The sequence below is a fragment of the Doryrhamphus excisus genome, linkage group LG18 (genome assembly GCF_037039965.1).
Source record: "Doryrhamphus excisus strain RoL-2023G ecotype Guam linkage group LG18, RoL_Dexc_Guam_v1.1, whole genome shotgun sequence".
NCBI classification, from domain to species: Eukaryota; Metazoa; Chordata; class Actinopteri; order Syngnathiformes; family Syngnathidae; genus Doryrhamphus; species Doryrhamphus excisus.
In genome coordinates this window covers 16,029,918-16,050,614 of record NC_136374.1, presented here as the reverse complement: position 1 = coordinate 16,050,614, position 20,697 = coordinate 16,029,918, and the positions used below count along the sequence as shown (strand labels likewise).

General features: G+C 38.6%; 1 protein-coding gene across 1 annotated transcript; it reads right to left on the bottom strand.

The window, feature by feature from the left end:
- Positions 1-11,872: 11,872 nt before the first annotated feature.
- LOC131106261 (lumican) lies at positions 11,873-16,361 on the bottom strand. The gene is given in 5 exon segments (XM_078798515.1): positions 11,873-12,066; positions 13,456-13,851; positions 13,854-14,181; positions 14,260-14,583; positions 16,254-16,361. Coding segments are annotated over 4 exon segments (1,179 nt in total). The 5' UTR covers positions 14,563-14,583; positions 16,254-16,361; the 3' UTR covers positions 11,873-11,914.
- Positions 16,362-20,697: the final 4,336 nt, after the last annotated feature.

Sequence of the window (20,697 nt, the reverse complement as noted above, 5' to 3'; positions counted from 1 at the left end):
CATGATGAGCATGCTTGCATTTTTGTACAGATGGAACGCTAGATTTCTGGTAATTGCATTGACCTGCGGACGAGTGGTTAGCACGCAGGCCGCACAGCTAGGAGACCGGAGTTCAATTCCACACTCCGTGTCTGCTCATCCTGCTCGGTTGCACGGCGGTCGAGTGGTTAGCGCGCAGACCTCACAGCTATAGGAGACCCGAGTTCGGCCATCTCTGTGTGGAGTTTGCATGTTCTCCCTTGTGCATGCGTGTTTTTGTCCGGGTACTCCGGTTTCCTCCCACATTCCAAAAACATGCTAGGTTAATTAGCGACTCGAAATTGAATGTGAGTGTGAATGGTTGTTTGTCTACATGTGCCCTGTGATTGGCTGGCTACCAGTCCAGGGTTCACCCTGCCTCTCGCCCGCCCAAACACAGCTGGGATAGGCTCCAGCATACCTGCGACCCCAGTGAGAATATGATAAATCATAATAAATTACCCACAAAAAATGCGACTTATAGTCCAGTGCGACTTATGTATGTTTTTTTCCACCTAATTATGCATTTTTGGCCTTGTGCGACTTATACTCTGGAGCGACCCGACCAGTCCAGGGTGTAGAAGACAGCTGGGATAGGCTCCAGCATACCTGCGACCCCAATGAGAATATGATAAATCATAATAAATTACCCACAAAAAATGCGACTTATACGCCAGTGCGACTTATGTATGTTTTTTTCCACCTAATTATGCACTTATACTCCGGAGTGACCGACCAGTCCAGGGTGTAGAAGACAGCTGGGATAGGCTCCAGCATACCTGCAACCCCAGTGAGAATATGATAAATCATAATAAATTACCCACAAAAAATGCGACTTATAGTCCAGTGCGACTTATGTATGTTTTTTTTCCACCTAATTATGCATTTTTGGCCTTGTGCGACTTATACTCTGGAGCGACCCAACCAGTCCAGGGTGTAGAAGACAGCTGGGATAGGCTCCAGCATGACCCTTGTGAGGATAAGCGGTAGAAAATGAATGAATGCTTTGACCTTCCATTCTCCTTTTGTTTAGATGATTTTGTCATGTGGTTTTTATTAGCGGCATCTAATTAGAAAACTCAATCCACGGCTTCTTTCTTTTCTGTGTAGGTTCTTAAGTGGTCCAATGAACTGTGACCATGAGATGTCGCTTTAGTATGTGTAGGTATGCCGCAGCTAATGGATGATACGCTTCAACAAACATCAGGATTTCGGACTTTTTTCATTATCTGGCTTTTGTGTGTTTATTTTACGAGAAGATTATAATTAGAAGAAAAGTACGATGATGACCATAGAACCAGACGTGCATTGACAACATTTCTCCAAAGAGCAAATTGCATGGTTTTGTTTCTGCGTGTGCAGTCATATGACCTGTGGAATGCAAGTATTCCGGGCCGGAGTACTGCAATACATGCAGATGGACAACAAAGGGCTGAATGTTTGCACAGTTCTCTACCTATTGGTTCTAGAGGAGGTGATATTTATTGGCGCTCAAACTTGTTTTTTACTGCAGGAAACATTAAAAGCGGCGGCCGTTTTTTGTTTGCCATTACATACCGCAGCAGCTGTTTTGTCAACAGATGGCGAGCAAATTATTTATGTGTACAATAATGAAAGGACTATATTCTGTCATCTAGAGAACCATTTGCATGAAGATGCGTTGTGCAGGATTTTTGGCCAGGAATATTCCCAGTGGAAAACAAAGAGGACAGGAAGTCATCCTCTCTTGTGTTGTACTGAGATGAGACAACATCCTGTGAGCTCTGTGTGAACATTCTTGTCTTGTGCATGCCGCACCCAATCGGCTTTCCAAAATCCACATCTTTTACTTTGGCGAACAGCGCTGGCTCTTAAGCTACTTGATCTGCTTTTTAGTAATGTCGCTGTGTCTGTCTACAAGAAGCATCATAAAAACAGAAACATATTTTCTCATAAATCAAGGACTGGTGACATAAATGTATGATACTTGCACAGGAATGACAAGAGAATTTATGACCAGTGAAACAGAAATAAAATGTTATTTTTTTCTGTGCTTTCCAGGTTCCAAGAGAACTTATCTCTCTCTTAGGGCATGAAAACACACAACACAGCAAAGTGTGTTTTTAATTATATGTGTGTTTTATTTTTTGTTAAAACAGGATAATTTTGTGGAAAAATTACCAAAAAATAACTACAATAACAACCGACAAATTTAAAACTAGCCCATGTAATGAGGGTGAAGGAGGCTATTATCTTACTCCAATCCTGTAGGTGGTGCTGTTTCATTCTAGGAAACCCCAGTGAAGCGGATATAAAGTATGAAAAGTAAAAATAAATGCACCAAAATGTACTAATTATTATACACATCATTACACCATAACAAATTCCTAGTTTGGGGAACCTTTCACTAACAATGGCGATTCAATTTAATTACATTTTTTGCGCCATGTCCAAATCAAAGTTTTGAGAGTCTTGTTTGATTGTGATGGAGCATACTCCAACATATAAAACATTTTTCTCTTCCAGTTAAGGGCCTTTGAAAACAAACTGTCAAAATGTGAAGAAATTTGAAGCGGAATTTGCTTAGTAATCAGCTTGCAAAATACCACCAAATATTTTGAAGGACACTGTATTTTAGACATATATTTTATGTCTTAGAATTTTTTAATAGCACATAAAACCTTGATGTTCTCTCACTGAGGTTCATGAGATAGTCACATGAGACCTTCGGTCTCGGGCTGATACTGACACTCGGGGGCATGATACCTGGCCCGATACCAGACAAACCATGTGATGACACTACAGTAAAGTCTCGTTATATCGATATTCTCGGGAGTCGGAAAAAATACCGATATAACCGGACTATCCATATATCCAATCCTGCGCCGAACTGCATTAAAAGTGGGCAATAATGCACTCGACATTGGCCAGCTATGTGGGGCGGGTTGAGCATGACCTGTGAACCAGGAAGTGCGGGAATCAGTGTGTGTGCTGCGCTCTGGTGGTGGAAGTGTGAAAAATAAATTTGACTGGAAGCAGCCGTTTGCCGTGTTCTTTTTTGGTATTGAAATCCTTAAGCAAAGATTGATTTAAGCTGCTTTTGTATCGATATAAGCAGACCAAATTGGCTGGCGGGAGATGAAAAGGGCATCGTAGTAACCGGATTATCATAATAACCGTGTATCGTACTAACGGAGCTAATTATATCATAAAAGACTAGAAATTTGCCGGGAAATTAAAATAGTATCGTAATAAGTAGTAATTCGTTATAACCGATATCGATATAACGAGACTTTACTGTATATTTTATGTCTTAGAATTTTTTAATGACCTTTGGTCTCGGGCTGATACTGACACTTGGGGGCATGATACCTGGCCTGATACCAGACAAACCATGTGATGATCTTATTATCACATACTATTTAATCATGAGCTTATTGTCACGTACTATTTAATCAAAAGACCATTTTGTTTCTAGAAAATGTTCGGTTTATTACATGTATTATATCTAAACAGTGTAAACACAACAATTTCAAAAATATTTCAACAATAATATACTGATACTGGACATGGTTAAACTCTATATTTTATCAGTATCACTGCCCTGGGCTTTGACACAGTATCATTTCGGCCTTTTCCCGTATCGTTCATGGGCGGTTTCTAGGGTACAGGGCCAATTAATACTGTAGTATGTGATAAATAATGATATAACCAACAGGAGCAGATATACAGTGAGTCGGTGTTAGAAAAAAAACTCTCTAAAACCGAGTGTGGCTCATTATTAGAAACCTTGGCAAGGTTTAACACCATAATGCAACATTCCAACAACATTTACATGTCAGAAAGATGGAAAAAGCTTAATAGGTCCACTTCAATAAAATAATAATGCGATTGCTCCTCCTGCCAGTTGTTAATGATAATGCCCACCTTGCATAATAGTAGTAATAAACAGAACAGCTCGACACAGACCAATGTGTACTTCTTACATAACATATAATTCATGTAATTGCTGCAATTAATTAATAACCCCCACTTTGCTTAATAGAAACAAGCAAAACAACTTATTAAATAGAAGATTTGATCTCTCGTTCTGCCATCTGCAGTTCACCCAGGCTTTTATAAGGAAGTGATACCGACCGGATCTTGAATCCACACAGACCAGTGAGAGTGCAGCTCAGTCTGCTTGCACCTGATTGGTCAAGTACAACACGGTCGTAATTTAAAGGCTTCCAGACTGATGGATGTGTAAAGTACTAGCTTACAGTCTGGTATTCCAATGGGCTACCTCGTTATTTGTTACATAACACAATTGTTTTTGCAACTATACAAACGTGAACATTTTAAACAGATGGCGAGTTCATACAGTATTCGAACATTAGTGAGCATGTGTTTCTTCCTGGAAAACCTTTACCATTCCTTCTCAGATCACCCCAAATATTATTGGAGTGTGTGAGTGTTGCCTTTGTGACCAGAGATCATTTTTCTGTTACTTGCACACAGAAGTCCATCCATTTTAAATCAAGCTGGGATTTAAAAGATCAGGCTACTTTTCCGTTAAGTGATTGTGTTTAACAATCCCATCTTACATCTGACACCATAAAACAAGCTGACTAAAACAGAACCCCGGCTGGAATACATTCATCATTCACCATTTTGTTTTATCTTGGTTAAATTCAGATGTATAAGGTGCAACCTAAATTTCGAGGAGGAAACAGATTTGTACATATACTGTACAAGCTTTATTAAAAAAATGTTTAAAACTCACAATAACTTTTTAACCCACTGGAAATTGCAGTCTGACTTAAAGAGAACACTAAATTCATCACACAGCAACTTAACACAAAAGGTATATATAATAAATATGAAAACACGTAGCAGTACATTCATTTTGTACCGCTTATCCTCGGGGGTGCTGGAGCCTATCCCAGCTGTCTTCGGGCGAGAGGCGGGGTACACCCTGGACTGGTGGCCAGCCAATCACAGGGCACATATAGACAAACAACCATTCACACTCACATTCATACCTATGAACAATTTGGAGTGGCTAATTAACCTAGCATGTTTTTGGAATGTGGGAGGAAACCGGAAAACATGCAAACTCCACACAGAGATGGCCGAGGGTGGAATTGAACTCGGGTCTCCTAGCTGTACCAATACAATTTTAAAATAAATGTATATTTTCTGAGCAAATCATTTTATTTCAATGTAGGACAATCAGCATAGAAAATGGATGGATGGATGGACGGACAGGTGGGTGGATGGGTGGATGGATGGATGGATGGATGGATGAATGGATGGGTGGGTGGATGGATGGATGGATGGGTGGATGGATGGGTGGATGGATGGGTGGGTGGGTGGATGGATGGATGGATGGATGGATGAATGGATGGGTGGGTGGATGGATGGATGGATGGGTGGATGGATGGGTGGATGGATGGGTGGGTGGGTGGATGGATGGATGGATGGACGGGTGGGTGGGTGGATGGATGGATGGACGGGTGGATGGATGGATGGGTGGGTGGGTGGATGGATGGATGGATGGACGGGTGGGTGGATGGATGGATGGATGGACGGACAGGTGGGTGGATGGATGGGTGGGTGGGTGGGTGGGTGGGTTGGTTGGGTGGATGGATGGATGGATGGATGGACGGGTGGGTGGGTGGGTGGATGGATGGATGGGATGGATGGGTGGATGGATGGGTGGATGGATGGATGGGTGGGTGGATGGATGGACGGACAGACGGGTGGATGGATGGACGGACGGATGGACGGGTGGATGGGTGGATGGATGGATGGACGGATGGACGGATGGATGGATGGACGGATGGACGGATGGATGGATGGATGTCGCAAAGGTGCCTCCATCCACCCGAAGGAGCTGTCATTTATAAGCTGGTAAAAGTATCAGCTTATAAACCGTAAATTCAAGTAAATGAAAAAGAAACAGTGCTGACTCAGCAGTTTGCGGTGCAATGCTCGCCGTGGTTTATGGGTTGATGAGTTCCAGTCTGATATTTATGACTTTCTCTGTGTTGCAGTACATAGATTTAATTAAACAGAGCCTGAACAACGAACGGGAAAAAAGAAAAACTAACTAAACAGCAGCAGGAGAAAGTTTATGCTTCACTCAGCTGACTGCACGATCCTTTGTTGCATAAAAGACAAACTTCTGGCATCAATCAATTTTTGAACTGACTTCAGAAATAGCAGTCTTGAAACAATGAGGCTCAGACGTGCGGAATGGAACACATAAGCTTCACACACTCGCTCTGGGCCTCGGACTTCTGACAGCGTTCATGTAGCTTCTTTGGACCGCTGAAGTGTCATATTTTAGAGATTTAGAACACAGACGTGAAGGCTAGTGTGTTAGAGCAGGGGTGTCCAAACTTTTTCTATGTAGTACCACATACTGAAAGTAAAAAGATGCATTTTGTAAACTAACACATTAGCTAAAACGTGATATGGATTTCAGGAAAAAACTGAATAAGCCGCTAGGAGTCAAAACACTGTAATGGTAATGGTAATGGTTTTATTTCATTTGAACATGCATCAGATTAGAATTGAATGCATCCCATAATCAGTTCCCAGTTCCACATGTCCAAAAGGAGTAGGAAGAAGCAAAGCTTATTAAATCCTACCCCTCCATCTGGTACTTTTACAATCAGTAACTGTTACATTTGTTCACTTCCTGCTTTCCTAATATAGTTTAAGGTTTTTTTGTGTTTTTTTTGTACGAAATGATACGACCATCCAATGACATAATGTGTACTATAGTAACTGTCAATATAGTGATATATATCAGTTACTGTTGTTGAACATTTGTTCACTTCCTGCTTTCCTAATATAATTTAATTAAAAAAATAATTTAATCAAAAAAATAATTTAATCAAAAAAATAATTTAATCAAAAAAATAATTTAATTTAATTTAATTTAATTTAATTTAATTTAATTTAATTTAATTTAATTTAATTTAATTTAATTTAATTTATTTTTTGTCACATACCGAAGTACAAGGTGATACGACCATCCAATGTTGTTTATTGTTTCTTGAATTGGCTCATCGTTGTGCATTGTTTGATTTCCTTACTCAATCCATTCCATAGTTTGATTCCACATACTGAAATGCTATGGCTTTTTAACGTAGCCCTAGCATATAAGTGTTTCAGATTTAGCTGTGAATGAATTGTCTTTTATTATTTGCCTCCTAGGACTGGTGTCGACTTCAGAGCTGTAAACTTGTCATAAGTTGAATACGTTCTAAGTTATGGAGGTTGTAAATCAATGTGTGTATTCTCCGCAGTCAAGATAACAAAATGAAGGGATTTGTTGTTAGTTTTGAAACTCAGTTTATCAACTTTACGACTAGTAATCAGAGTACATTTGCATGTTGTCTTTTTTTGACCATCTGACGTTGAACTGACTGTGAATCAACCACTGATGAATTCACCTTCAAGAAAATGTCGACTCAGCAACAAGTCTCAACGGCATCAAGTTTTTTCCAGACCCTAATAGAACCTAAATCAAGGAGAAACGAAGAACCACCTGGAAAGATGATGCATGTTAATATAGCTGAGGACAAAAGAGCTTTGTCTTTTGCTCCGGTCAAGTTTAACCTGAGACGGAGAAGTTGGATTTTGTGTTTTACATGAGGCTCCTTGAGCTGAGACAAGATCTTTATTGCTGCTCTGACACCCCAGCAGTGTCAGCAATCTAACACCATTTCAGGTTTAAACGCTTGAAAGATGATCTCCCCATGATAATGACTTTTTGGAGAGATTGCTGTCGTTCATAGGATAGTAATAGTAATAGTGTTAGAATAAAATGTAGATAGAATGAATATAATGTTAGTTATCACCCTTATATCAATTTACTTAGACAATAGAAAGTGTTTGAATGTGCTGAAAAAGGAAGGTTCCCGTGACCCTGATCAGAGACCCCCAGGTCCTGGAGGTGCCTGGATGCGCCAACAGCCACCCTGCAGATGTTCATGTTCATCCTGCAAGAATGTGTCACGATAAGAACTCATAAAACAATAAAAGTAATTACTCTCACATATACACACACATAGACAAACAAATACAGCTCGTGCAACTGAAAAGTCGTCAAAAAGTTCATTCGGCACATCAAGCATGAATGTTTTTGGCAAATTCGACAAAAGAGGGATTAAAATACATGACGTTTTATATTTTAGCCCCCAAGTGATAGGTTCCTGACCCCTGAGTTAGCCACAAGACACGGTACCAAGTCCACCATAGACGTCAATGAAAACCTGGATGCTTTTTAAATTAATATAGTACTTTATGCTCCATACAGCCTGCGGGTATTTTAATATTGTAGTGGGGCGATGTGGTTGTGGAACAACAGAATCGACGATTTGAATCCTGTTTCCTCCAACCCTTTGGCAAGGCACTTTGCTCACGTTGTTCCCCAGGTTCCTCCCTGAATAATAGACACTTAGTAGCCAATGTAGAATACTACATTCATAAGATGTGCCTCTTAATGACTTATACTGTATTTGTATGTTAGTGCATTTTGGTAGCCAGTAGTTAGTATTAGTATTTTTCTGATTATTATTATGTAATTATTGGGGGGGTATCATGCGACACCCAACTCACAAGATGAGACGATCCACGAGATTGGGTCCACAAGATGAGATTTTAACATATAACCGGACAGACACAGGCAATTAGTACTTTTCGAACATTTGCAGCATTTCCTGAAATGCAGCATGAAGAGCAGCATTTCTTTTGCAAAAACTTTCTGTGAAACCAGACACTTTTGCGCTTCTCCGTTTGTTTTTAGTTTTCCGACCAATTTTAAAGGCATAAAGATGAGCGTTAAAACTAGACACAATACATATTTATGTTGAACAACCCAGACACACAACTAAGCGATAAATATTAGAACGATAACACAATAGCAAGTTTGTTAAGTGCACTTTCAAAAAATCAAGTTAGCACGTATTCCATGAACGTGATAGCCATTTGTACGGTAGCTCGCCCGTGGAACAAAAACCAGCTAGTTAGCTGCCCCCAGAGAGGCAGGCAAAATGTGTAAACAAAGATGGCAGAAAGTCAAATGAGATTGAAACATCAGCGATCACATAGCTTCGCTAACCATCACGATGACCTTCGATATGGGTTAAGAAGATGGGTTCGATGGCCAAATCTTACAGAAAACTGTATACGTAATGAATAAAGTGATAAAGTTCAATGATGGATTTCCCAGCCAATTCATCTGGAACCGTTCTCAGAAACCTGCATCTGTGTTGTGTTTAATTTCAGTGATGCAGCAGGAGTTTGAGTTTGTGGTGTGAGACCGATTTAATGGGAACACAGTAAAAACAATACCAATAGACATGTGACTAAAACCCGAACTGTCTCCTCTAAAGTGGTGTCATTAACATGTAATACCTCGTTTGTTTTTTTGTTTTAGTAAACCAAGACAATGTGCTTTTAATGTGCACGCTCAGCTCAACCAAACACACTGCAGCAAATTTACAAGAAGCACTTTCACTTTTTGTGTTGTTGTTGCAATGAGTCAGTGTCTTTCTGGTATAATTCAATCAGGAGACGTTTGTGGTTTGATTTAATCATACAAGAGTTGTTCCTGCGGTAAGACCTTGTCCAGACAACTTGAGCCTGTTCGGTTCATCACAAGTAATCGTCAGGACGTCTACAGGACAGGGTGTCACCTGGAAAATATGGATGTTGCTTTAGTCATGCTGCGTGAGACACCGGCACAAAAACAATGGCCCTGTTTTTGACAGCACATGATTAGTTCATCAGAAACTTTACTTAAATGCTGCCAGTTTGTTTTTGTTGATGACTTTTAAAATAATCCAGACTGGCCGGTGTGAGGAAACTTGAGGGGAGATGCTGCAGCTTGAGAAAAATAAAGAAAAGCTTTGTTTAACTTCAGTTATGTTTCCAGTACAGCTGTCAAAATAAATGCATTAATGCCTTATTTTATTAATTACGTTAAATTTGTGTAATTAACACGTAAGCCTCTTTTATAACTTCATTCTGACCTAAACACATCAACAAGAACGCAAGATGCATTCAGGGACATTCCGATCATCATCAAAAAAAAAAAAAAAACAGCTTTATAATGCTTCTGTGTGGAAATAAACAGGAATTTTGCAGGAATTCATTCCAACTGCGATGTTTAAGTATGCTGGAAAATACACTGAAAATACATTAAATTACATGATGTCCTCGAATGCAACCCCGCATTGCTTATGCACGGTTTAAAGCATGACAGGGCACATATAGACAAACAACCATTCACACTCACATTCATACCTATGGACAATTTGGAGTGGCTAATTAACCTAGCATGTTCTTGAAATGTGGAAGGAAACCGGAATACCCGGAGAAAACCCATGCATGCATGGGGAGAAAATGCAAATGACACAAAGATGGCCCAACGGTGGAATCGAACTCGGGTTTCAAAGCTGTGTGGCCTGCTCGCTCACCACTTGTGCATCATCAACATGCTAGAGCAAAAAATTCATAGCTATATTTATCGCATAAATTAATAAATTTATAAGTACTACTGCAGAGGTGCCCCAGTGGAGAGTCAAACCCAGGTCTCCCAGATGTGTGGCCTGCTCGCTAACCACTTGAGCACCATGCAGCCGATTTTTTTTTTTTTTTTTGATGAGTAGGGGAGTCAATAGTTTTATGCGTACTATTGTTAGCATCTTGATCAATAAGTTTTACAGTGGATACAGTGTTTGTATTCGTGCAACACAAAAGTAGTCATGATGCCACTAGTGCTATTATCCCATAGAAATATACAGTAGGTCATGGTATCCTGCACATAATAACACATCTATCAGTAACTGTTACATTTGTTCACTTCCTGCTTTCCTAATATAGTTGAAGTTTTTTTTTTGTTTTTGTTTTTTTTACACATTGAGTCTTTGCCACTTTCCCATTCATATCCATTTCCTTTATCTCAAATGACTTCATGTTTTCTTTGTTTTTGCCGCCCTGCCATCCATATTTCATAATCTCTGTTGGTACCTTGTCTTATTAATCTAATAGACCAGGGGTGGGCAAACTTTTTGACTCGCGGGCCGCATTGATATGACAAAATTTACGGGGGGGGGGGGTAGTCCACCTGGTAGTATTGTATCTGTAAAATTGTCATGCAATCTGCTATTATTATTTATTATTTTATATTTATATTTAAATATTTTAAAAATAATAAAATATTATAATAATTACAATAAAATTAAAATAATAATTATTATATTATTATTATGTAAAATATGCAAATATAACAATAATATTATATATAATTAATATAATAATTTGCATTAATATAATAATTATAATAATCACAATACTCCTAATAATAATTATAATAATCTAATAATCTAATAATAATAATAATTATTATTATTATTATTATTATGTGCTTGTGTCCCTTTTTTCAGGAGCACTTTGTAAACAACAGACCATGTCAAAAAACGAAATTGATAAAACCATCAAAAGGTTGGCTCAGGCCATGATGCCAGGTTGTATGTTGAGTTTAAATGAAATACTTTGGAAAGATTGGGCGGGCCGGATGTGGCCCCCGGGCCGTAGTTTGCCCACCCCTGTAATAGACACATGAAGGTAATGCTGCACATTTCCGATCACATGACATAGAATAGGTGTTTAAAAGTCTTCAGAGTGGTTTTTCAGCAGTTGCAGATGACGTTCACATCTCCGCGCTGCTGTGGTGTTTTATGTTAATAAAACAGCTCCCAGCCCAGTGAGTCAGTCTCCCCACGGAGCGCTACTGACTTTTGCCACTCTTAAATGTTTTGTCGTGGCGCCAAAGACGACCGGCTCAGTTGAACCACTACATGAAGAAGGAAAATACTGCGGAATGACGATGTTTTTATTGATTATCAATACATGTTCAGAAGTAAATGTTTTCAATAACTCTCAGACAGAAAACCCAATCAGAGGGGAGCTGTCGGTAAGACATCTTGTTGCCGTCCAGGCGTAGCGTCTTCAATCGGGAGTAGCTCAGAGGTCCGACTTCTCTGCAGAAACTGGTCACGTTGAACTCTAAAATAAACAGATGCCATGAAGGTGTCACAAAAAAGGAGCGAGACAAGTCAGCATTCTTTCGGCGTTGAAAAAGCTTTGGGTCGCCGCCATGTTCTGTGTGTTCATTAGAGGAACTCTGACAACATTTCCTCTCACACAGTAGTCTGTGTTCCATATTAGAGTTCTTGCAGGTGCTGTGGTTAAAATGGAGGCAGGGAGAACCACAGCACAGTTTTTTTTAATAAAAAAATATGGCTCTCAGCCTTTTGTCTGTCTCGGGTTTTACCACTCGGTTTTTAACACTGCTTCCTAATTTGCACTGTCAAGTGACCCGATTTCATATTTTCAGGTCAAAGTGACGGACAGCAGGTTGAGATAGAAGAAAGAAGAGAATGGAAAATCGAACATGTGCCTCTTTGTCATCTGGGACTGTTTTCGCTAAAACCATCACAGATGTTTTCATACAAATCTCCCTTTTCTTTTGCTAACCTACTTTTTCCTTTGTGATACAATATTCACTCCCCTGTAACTTCTCCGCCCTCCACCCGAACTCCCCCCTCGAGTACCAGTAGACCCAATTAGACCACTTCACAACCAAAGTTTGTACGCACAATAATCCCTTGTTTATAACGGTTAATTGGTTCCAGACCCGATCGAGATAAGCAGGATTCCTTCTTTCAAATTTTCATAGTAAGAACATAGTATAAAACCTGTTTTATGACTTGGTAAAATATCTGTTTTAACACTACTAGAGCCCTCCAGGCATGAACTAACACCCCTATAGTCACCTTTACACTCGTATTACCCAATATAGTAGACAAAATGGCAGTAAATAAGCCATTTAAGGTGTAAATAATGGTAATGGTAATGGTTTTATTTCATTTTAACATGCATCAGATTACAATTGAATGCATCACATAATCAGTTCCCAGTTCCACATGTCCAAAAGGAGTAGGAAGAAGCAAAGCTTATTAAATCCTACCCCTCTATCTGGTACTTTTACAATCAGTAACTGTTACATTTGTTCACTTCCTGCTTTCCTAATATAATTTTTTTGTCACATACCGAAGTACGAAATGATATGAGCATCCAATGCCATAATGTGTACCATAGTAAGTGTCAATATAGTGATATATATAGCACATCATGACTGGTTCAAGACTCTTCATCCTTGTATTTAGCAAACATCAACTGCTAAATTCAAGGATGTTGAAGAGTTTTGTGTTGACTCATGTGTTGCTATAAATGCGTTAAGTGGTGGCCAACTTGTAACATTGGAGATTCAGAGTTGGCTTTCAGCGTACCATGGACTATGGCAACAAACTAAAACCGGCTAGTTACATAGCCATGTTTACACCCCCCCCCCAAAAACCGATTTGACAGATTTATTATTTAAACACAGCTCACCTTGTATCTCATTAGCTTCCAGGTAGAGGTGCTGCAGCGTGGTGGCCACTGTGGGTATGCTAGTAAGCTTATTGTAGGACAGGTCCACTTCCACCAGGCTGGAGAGGTTGAAGGCCTGGGAGTGGATGTCATGGCTCTGCAGGCCGCAATGACTTAAACGAAGGTGCCTGAGGTTAACAAATCCATTTAAATCCTCCTCATGGATCCCAGCGAAGGAGTTTTTGGATAAATAGAGCTGCTGCACCGAGGGCGGTAAATATTTGGGGACCGATGAGAAGGAGTTCCCACTGAGGTCCAGCAGATTTAGACTGAAAAGACCTGCAACACAAGTGAACACACATTTTCAAAATTTTCAACCAATGGTCTGAATTCCGAGCGATGTGTCTAGCATGGTCTACTACCATCGAGTTCTCCCTCTTGGATGGTTTTCAGTCTGTTCCCCTGCAGAAGTAGCACCGTCAGGTTGTGCAGGTTCTTCAGCGGTTGAGATCCGATGTTGCTGATTTTGTTATAGGCGAGTCTAAGCTGCTTGAGGCCGGCCGGCAGATTTCTGGGCATTGAGCTCAGTTGGTTGTGATTGGCAAAAAAGTAGTCCAGTTGCGTCTGATTTTGCAGGAAACCCCTGTCCAGCTGGTCACTTCTCATAATGTTGTGGTCCAGGATGAGCCAGCGTAGTCCGGTGATGTTTGCCAGATGTGGCGAGGACAGGGATGAGATGTTGTTTCTCTGTAAACGATTTGAAATTACATGGAGTCAGAAGAACTTCTAAAGAACTTCCAAAGAACTTCCAAAGAACTTCCCTACCTGCAGAAACAGATACTGAGCCGTGGCTGGCAGGAAGTCGGGCACGTCTGCCAGGCCTCTGTGGTCGCAATACAGTGCCGTTGGCCACTGAATGGGGCAGTCACACTCCTGAGGGCAGGCCCGAGGGTTGTTGGCTCGGTACCAAACTGGGTCCAAGCGGCCCTCTAGACTCATCACGCTGGGCTCGCCAAGCATGCGGTTAATCCATAGAGGTATGCCGCCGTAGTCCGTGTTAGACAGAGTGGTCGGCGAGGCGGCGGCAAACGCGCACGTCAAAGCCCACAAACCGTGTAGCACACCCATGAAGACCAGATCTATGTAAACCTGCATGGAAACACCAGAATAAAACTGCATTCTTACTGCATACTTCATTATGTGTTTGTTTAGATTGAATGTTTTTCATGCCTGACCAATCATATTTTGGTTTAGGCCGTTTAAAACTATTAGCACTAAGTTGCAGGCGTTTGCAGTCTGTTCCTAATTAGCATAAATAAACATGAAAGGCTCCACACAGATGCGTAATATTTCTTAACTGTACAGTGTTTTAATCATTTTAAAAAGGATAACTCTTATACATATACATAACTAAATAAAACTAAACTAAATCAAAACTTCACATCTTGTGGTGTCCATAGTACCCGAAGAAAACGGGGAAAACATGCAAACTCCACACCTAATATTTATTAACTGTACAGTGTTTTAATCATTTTAAAAAGGATAACTCTAAAACATATACATAACTAAATAAAACTAAACTAAATCAAAACTTCACATCTTGTGGCGTCCATAGTACCTGGAGAAAACCCCCGCATGCACGGGGAGAACATGCAAACTCCACATAGACGCCTAATATTTATTAACTGTACAGTGTTTTAATCATTTTAAAAAGGATAACTCTTATACATATACATAACTAAATAAAACTAAACTAAATCAAAACTTCACATCTTGTGGTGTCTATAGTACCCGGAGAAAACGGGGAGAACATGCAAACTCCACACAGACACCTAATATTTATTAACTGTACAGTGTTTTAATCATTTTAAAAGGGATAACTCTTATACATATACATAACTAAATAAAACTAAACTAAATCAAAACTTCACATCTTGTGGTGTCCATAGTACCCGGAGAAAACCCACGCATGCACGGGGAGAACATGCAGACCACAGCTGCTTTGGAGCTTAGTTAAAAACATGTGCAAATATAGCTAAAATAGTTTTGAAAATTTTGAATTTTAGCGACAAAATTGGTCTTTAATTTCACCACAATATGTTCTCTGAAATCTTCAATATTTTCTTATATCTAAACTTCATTGAATTTCTTCTTTTATCTTCATAATCTAATGAACAACATGTAATTATTTGAACTTCAAAAGTGGATACTGTAGAACAGGGTCAACTAAGGTCATGATGGAGCAGGGGTGTCAAAAGTGTGGCCCGGGGGCCATTTTTTGGCAACATGGCTCTTTTTTTTTTAATTGGCCATCAGCATACCCTGAAAATGTAATTCATTCATTATTAATAAGTTATTACATTTTACACCAGTTTGTTTAGACACTTTAATATATGCTAACTTTTTTTGGATAGGTTAGCATATATTGTATATACTCACACTGTTGTTTTTAGCATCTGTAATGACCAAAATGCATCAAAGTAGCCCACCTGCACCCAATGTTGGCATTATAACTCAATGAATTATGTTCATATTCTTCCTTTTTTCTTCGTTTCTCTACATGTATAGCTATTATTTTATTGTACTATTACACTTCCAATACCAAACACACATTTTCATCATCGGGAGGTTTGTCCACATCATCATGTGCGCAGAGTCACGCGACTAGAATGAAGCCAAAATAGTTGCCAAGAGAAAAGTATTGCAGAGCATCGCTCCAAGGTAAACACAGTCACTGATCACATGATTGGATTCCCAATTTTTGCAGGCCTGTGCAGCCCGCATACATACGGAGCAGAAGCAGATGCAGACACATTTACCTTGCCGATGAAATGTTGATGAAATTCCCAAATTTAGCACTCGGGGGTTCTTGCAGGCGCTGTGGTGTGTGTCAACGAGTGTGTAAGTGTGAACATTTCCATGCTGTGTTTACTTGCAGTCTGGTACATTCCTCTTCTCCAAACCCTGGCCACATCCCAGACCTCCTCCATGGGCTCCCCTCGCTCTTGTACCCCCCACCCCCACCACCCCAAAACAAGGTAGCAACTTTGGTGCAAACATGTTGCGTGTAACATGGCGATGCACATACGTAAAGTACGCATGCCATTTTTTGGTGTGTCCACATGTGTTGCCTTGAGGTCTTCTACAAAGTACCTGGGGATCCAAAGAGACCATTCTGTGTATGCGTGTGTGTGTGTGTGTGTGTGTGTGTGTGTGTGTGAGATCCGTGTTCGAGAGAGAGCAAGAGAGAGAGACATCAAAGCAGTGTCGCGCAAAATGATTCCAGACTTTTCTTCCTAATAAGAGATGAGCTCAGGGTGAGAGGAGACGAGATGGGGAAGTGAAGGATAAACGCTAAAAAACGATAAAAATTTTATTTAACTGTATGTTATTAATATCTGCACATGATAAAAAAAAATCCTGCCTTTGCAAAGAAAATAATACTTTGATTGACACTGCCACAGAGGTAATCGTTTAACTGCTTGTTTATTATTTGGCTGCACGGTGGACGAGCGGTTGACGCGCAGGCCACACAGCTAGGAAACCCGAGTTCGACCCGTGAATACGTGGTACTCCGGTTTCCTCCCACATTCCAAAAACATGCTAGGTTAATTAGCGACTCCAAATTGTCCATAGGTATGAATGTGAGTGTGAATGGTTGTTTGTCTATATGTGCCCTGTGATTGGCTGGCCACCAGTCCAGGGTGTACAAGACAGCTGGGATAGGCTCCAGTAGTAGTAGGCTAGTATTAGCTAGTAGTCGTAGTTATTATTACTATCATCATTCTTCTTCTGATTATTACTACTAATACTACTAATACTAGCCTACTACTACTACTAGTAGTAGTAGGCTAGTATTAGCTTACTTATTGACTTGCTTATGAGCCTGCTTTTGCCCTGTTATATGAAATTTGTCAAAGATTTTTTATGTAAAAAAATAAAAAATCTATTAAATATTATCTATTAAATATATATTAAATAATCCATAAAATATAAAATATAAAATATAAAATATAAAATATAAAATATAAAATATAAAATATAAAATATAAAATATATTAAATAATCCATAAAATATAAAATATAAAATATAAAATATAAAATATAAAATATAAAATATAAAATATAAAATATAAAATATAAAATATAAAATATAAAATATAAAATATAAAATATAAAATATAAAATCAAATCAAATCAAATCAACTCAAATCAAATTCAATGGCTGAAGTCCCCCTAAAATAGGCCTAATGATGCCACTGGTGGTGACCAAACTGACCAGTTTAAATGTTTGTATGGGTTTTCTCCTCCCACATCCCAAAATATGCAAATTAGCAAAACTCTACATTGTCCATAGGTGTAAAAGTGAGCGTTAATGCTGCTTTTTTATATTTACATACCCTAAAACTGACCCTGCTTCTCACGCCAAATGATAGCTTTGATACGTTCCATCACACCCATGACCCTAAAGAGCATTAGCGGTATAAAAAAATTGTATTATTTCAGCATACATTTCATTTATGGTGATATTTTTGTGGTTGTTATAAAGACACAGTGTTAGCAGATGAGAATAAAATAAAAAAAATATTCCACCGATGACAATAAAGGTGTGATAAAGTTTAAACCTCGCATTGCTTAATCCGTCTGTCAGCAGCATTGTCGTCTGCTTTCCCTTCAATGTGAGTGATTTTTATGTGTCGTGTTGTTGTCTGCGTTATTTACTGTCTTTGACATTTTGTGAAATATCACAAATAATTGCCATCACCTTTAAGTGAAGTGAGTCACTCTTGTTTGTATGTCGTAACTTTCAGCCAATCAATGCGCTGGAAAAGGGACCAATAATACGTGATGTTTATTACAGAAAAATAACAGATTGCGACATCATTTAAAATCCCGGCAACCCACTATGTCTGATTGTTTCTTGTGGCGTTGAGAAAAGAAAAAAATCTGAGCTGTGTTCATCTTTATTTCAGTGGGTAGATGAATAGATTTTTTTTTTTTTTTTGGTATACAAAATTAAGATTAAGATTAAGATATGCCTTTATTCGTCCCTCAGTGGGGAAATTTGTATTGCACAGCAGCAAGAGTACAGAGTCAGATAAGCAGTACAAAAATACACAATATAGAAAAATAAACAATATAAACAACCCAAGTATTATAACAAAAATCAACAGTTTTTCCAGAGTTATATACAATACAGTATGTAGATAATATGAAACCAGATGAGATACATAACCAGTTTATACACTGAGATCTTGTTAGAGAGTTAATATGAGGCATTATGGAAATATTTCACATAGGACTTAGTATATTGCATTTAGAGCCCTTGATATTGCACATGGAGGTTGATCAGATATTAAATATTATATTATATTATATTACATTATATTATATTATATTATATTATATTATATTATATTATATTATATTATATTATATTATATTATATTATATTATATTATATTATATTATATTATATTATATTATATTATATTATATTATATTATATTATATTATATTATATTATCAGATGAAATACTGTTGTTAAATAAAAACATCAATACACAGTCATGCATTTTCTGATGATCATTTTGAGTCATGATCATTTTTTCATTATGATCATGGGTGAGCTGGAGTCTATCCCAGCAGACTTGCGGTGAGAGGAGAGATACACCCTGGACTGGTCACCCGCAGTCGCACCCGCAGTCGCACCCGCAGTCGCACCCGCAGTCGCACCCGCAGTCGCACCCGCAGTCGCACCCGCAGTCGCACCCGGGCTTCATGGGCTAAAGCGAAAAAAAATATTTATTAATTTTTAGCACTTATTTGCTCATCAAATCAGGGTATGTTACTTGGTCACATACTCACATACTACCTCATTCATTTTCAGTGCCGCTTAATCTCTTGTTAGTGTCACGGGCGTATGCCAGAGCCTATCCCAGCTGGGGAGATGCAGAATACAACCCAACACCAATTAACATGCAAATACAGTACACCAAATATGTAAAAAAAATGTATGCCTTTTATGACAAGTTATGAATTAAATATTTTAATTATTAATATAAATAAATTTATATATATTTTCATGAAATATGTAGTATTCCACTGGTCCAATTTGGAGTCCAACTTGACGTTTGGCAAAACCTGCTTGAAATGAATTCATCTTTTAAAGCAGGGGTCTCAAACACGCGGCCCGCGGGCCAATTGTGGCCCGCAGGACACTAGTTTGAGGCCCCCGCCTTGATATGAAAGTTTAATGTAAAGTTTGATATGAATGCTGTATGGTATCATGTACCCAGAAAAAAATTATTACGTTTGATTAATGTTCATGTTAAAGGTTAAATAACTGTTAATAGTTATCCTCCCTATCCATGTGGAAGTGGTAAGTTTTGGGCTATTTAAGTTTAAAGGAAATAACTTGAAGGCTACCGTTTAGGTCGCTAGCTCTCTAGTTTGCGAGTTAGCATGTGTCTCGAGACCCTGCAGTTGCGCAATATGTTGTAAATAAAAAGAGTATAAATGTGACTATAGTTGTGTTTTGTCATGTCTACAGGTCTCTAATAATGCTTTGTTCATTTTAATCTGAAAATAATCATTTGTCTACCCACCAACTATATGTGGTTTCTTAAGTTTTTATTATTTGACGTTTATTATTATTATTATTATATTTACTTATTACTGATTGATTGATTTTCTTTATTCTTGATTTGTTTATTTATTTATCAACTTATTTTGTGTAGAAAAATAAGATATTTGAGAACAGTGGAATGTTTTATCAGAGCTTTTCTTGTAGAAAATCGGAACCAAAGCAAAGTTTATTCATTTTTCCGTTTTTTATTTATTTATTTTTTGTAAAACTTGATGCGGCCCAGTCTCACCCAGACCCTAGCTCCAGTGGCCCCCAGGTAAATTGAGTTTGAGACCCCTGTTTTAAAGCCTTGAACACTAAAATGTGTCTCTCAGCAACACTTCCCGTCACTGACAGCAGGGGGCATTGTTTCCTTTATAATCGCATAAGCTGGCTTTATCCCTTCTAGTATCATACTTAGCACTTGTACTATTATGACTTTGAAAACATAGCAATTATTTAAGTATTAGAATGAATTACTATTTATTTTCATTACAATCTTTTTGGTAAGACTCTTAGCAACGTAAGTATGCATGGAAAATACTTCATCTGTTCAGGTTAGGTCTTTTTTTTATGGCAAAGATAGTTTGAGTGAGAATAACGACGTGCACACAAACCCGGTGTTTAATTATGTG